General features: G+C 43.1%; 2 protein-coding genes across 8 annotated transcripts in view; one reads left to right on the forward strand and one right to left on the reverse strand.

Annotated features, from left to right (window-relative positions):
• Window positions 1-1,037, reverse strand: part of LOC108755925 (cytosolic carboxypeptidase 1-like) — a 32,858-nt gene that overhangs the window by 19,279 nt on the left and 12,542 nt on the right. The window lies entirely within an intron of this gene.
• Window positions 1-1,037, forward strand: part of LOC108755926 (C-type lectin 37Da) — a 6,636-nt gene that overhangs the window by 4,906 nt on the left and 693 nt on the right. The window contains exon 4 of one of the 2 annotated variants that reach the window (XM_018499361.1): window positions 705-964. In XM_018499361.1, the coding sequence (XP_018354863.1) occupies window positions 705-964 (260 nt within the window). Of the gene's footprint in view, window positions 1-704; window positions 965-1,037 lie in introns of those variants that run through there. The other variant, XM_018499362.1, reaches the window with a different exon arrangement.

The following is a 1,037-nucleotide window of genomic DNA, read 5'->3' on the forward strand; positions in this document are numbered from 1 at the left end:
TATTCGCGTAAATGTATTCCGTATCGCATTGTTATAATTTCGATCTCGTGGAACATAGAACTTGAATCTATCTTTTAAAAAATACTTAAAGTTTATGAGGGCGCGAAACGACGTGGTACTTGTAACCGGGACAAACTTTTTCCTCCGTGCAGTCTAGCGAGAAGTAGAAATATAATAGCTCGAAACGAGAAATGCTTTTTCTTCAGCAATTCGCGATAGACGGGGAACTACTCGCCAGTGTTAAACCAGTTCGTCGAGATCTTCTTCGCAAACAGCTAATAGCTTCGGGATAGAAGTGTCGATGAATGAGGATGATAGCTCAGCCACGATACGGAATTTTAGCAAATGCCTTTACAGCTTATTCTTATAATAACGCAGTTATTCTCTCGCTTCTTGACGTACGATATTCATATAAACATATACTTTTTTACATACACACATACATACACATATACACACATATATAATTTCACTCAAATGCAAATAACTACTATAAAAATATTTACGTTAATCCATCGACGAATGAAACTACGCTTTCTTCTGCTATTAATGCGGCGCTTAAATTAAGCCTAAACTAATAAACTTGTAAGATGCTAACTGTAAATATCCTCGTTAGATTTTCGAGAGATTGAATTATTTTGATTCTCGTAAAAAGATGTGCGATAGTGAGAATTATCTTTGAAATTTGGTTTTTTTTTTTTCAGAAATCACAGGCCCTATATCACGACCACCTCGGCGCCAGCCAACGACGACCAAGCGAGTGATCATGGAACCGACATCGACGGCACCAACATCGACGATCACCATCCGGGTACCAACGCTCAAAACGAACCAGAGGCGACACCACCGGAAGCGGATACATCCGCGGATGAGAAACTATCGGAGGATCCGGTCGTCAGCAGGCTAATCACCACGGCTGCTCCCGCATCTGGCAATCAGTATCAACACACGGGAACGACGGCAGAGGCGACGTCGCTGTTCGACGACGGCGACGACGAGCGCGAACGCACGGCCGTCGGCGGCCTGGACGATATGAG

This window comes from Trachymyrmex septentrionalis, unplaced genomic scaffold (genome assembly GCF_001594115.1).
Source record: "Trachymyrmex septentrionalis isolate Tsep2-gDNA-1 unplaced genomic scaffold, Tsep1.0 scaffold9, whole genome shotgun sequence".
NCBI classification, from domain to species: Eukaryota; Metazoa; Arthropoda; class Insecta; order Hymenoptera; family Formicidae; genus Trachymyrmex; species Trachymyrmex septentrionalis.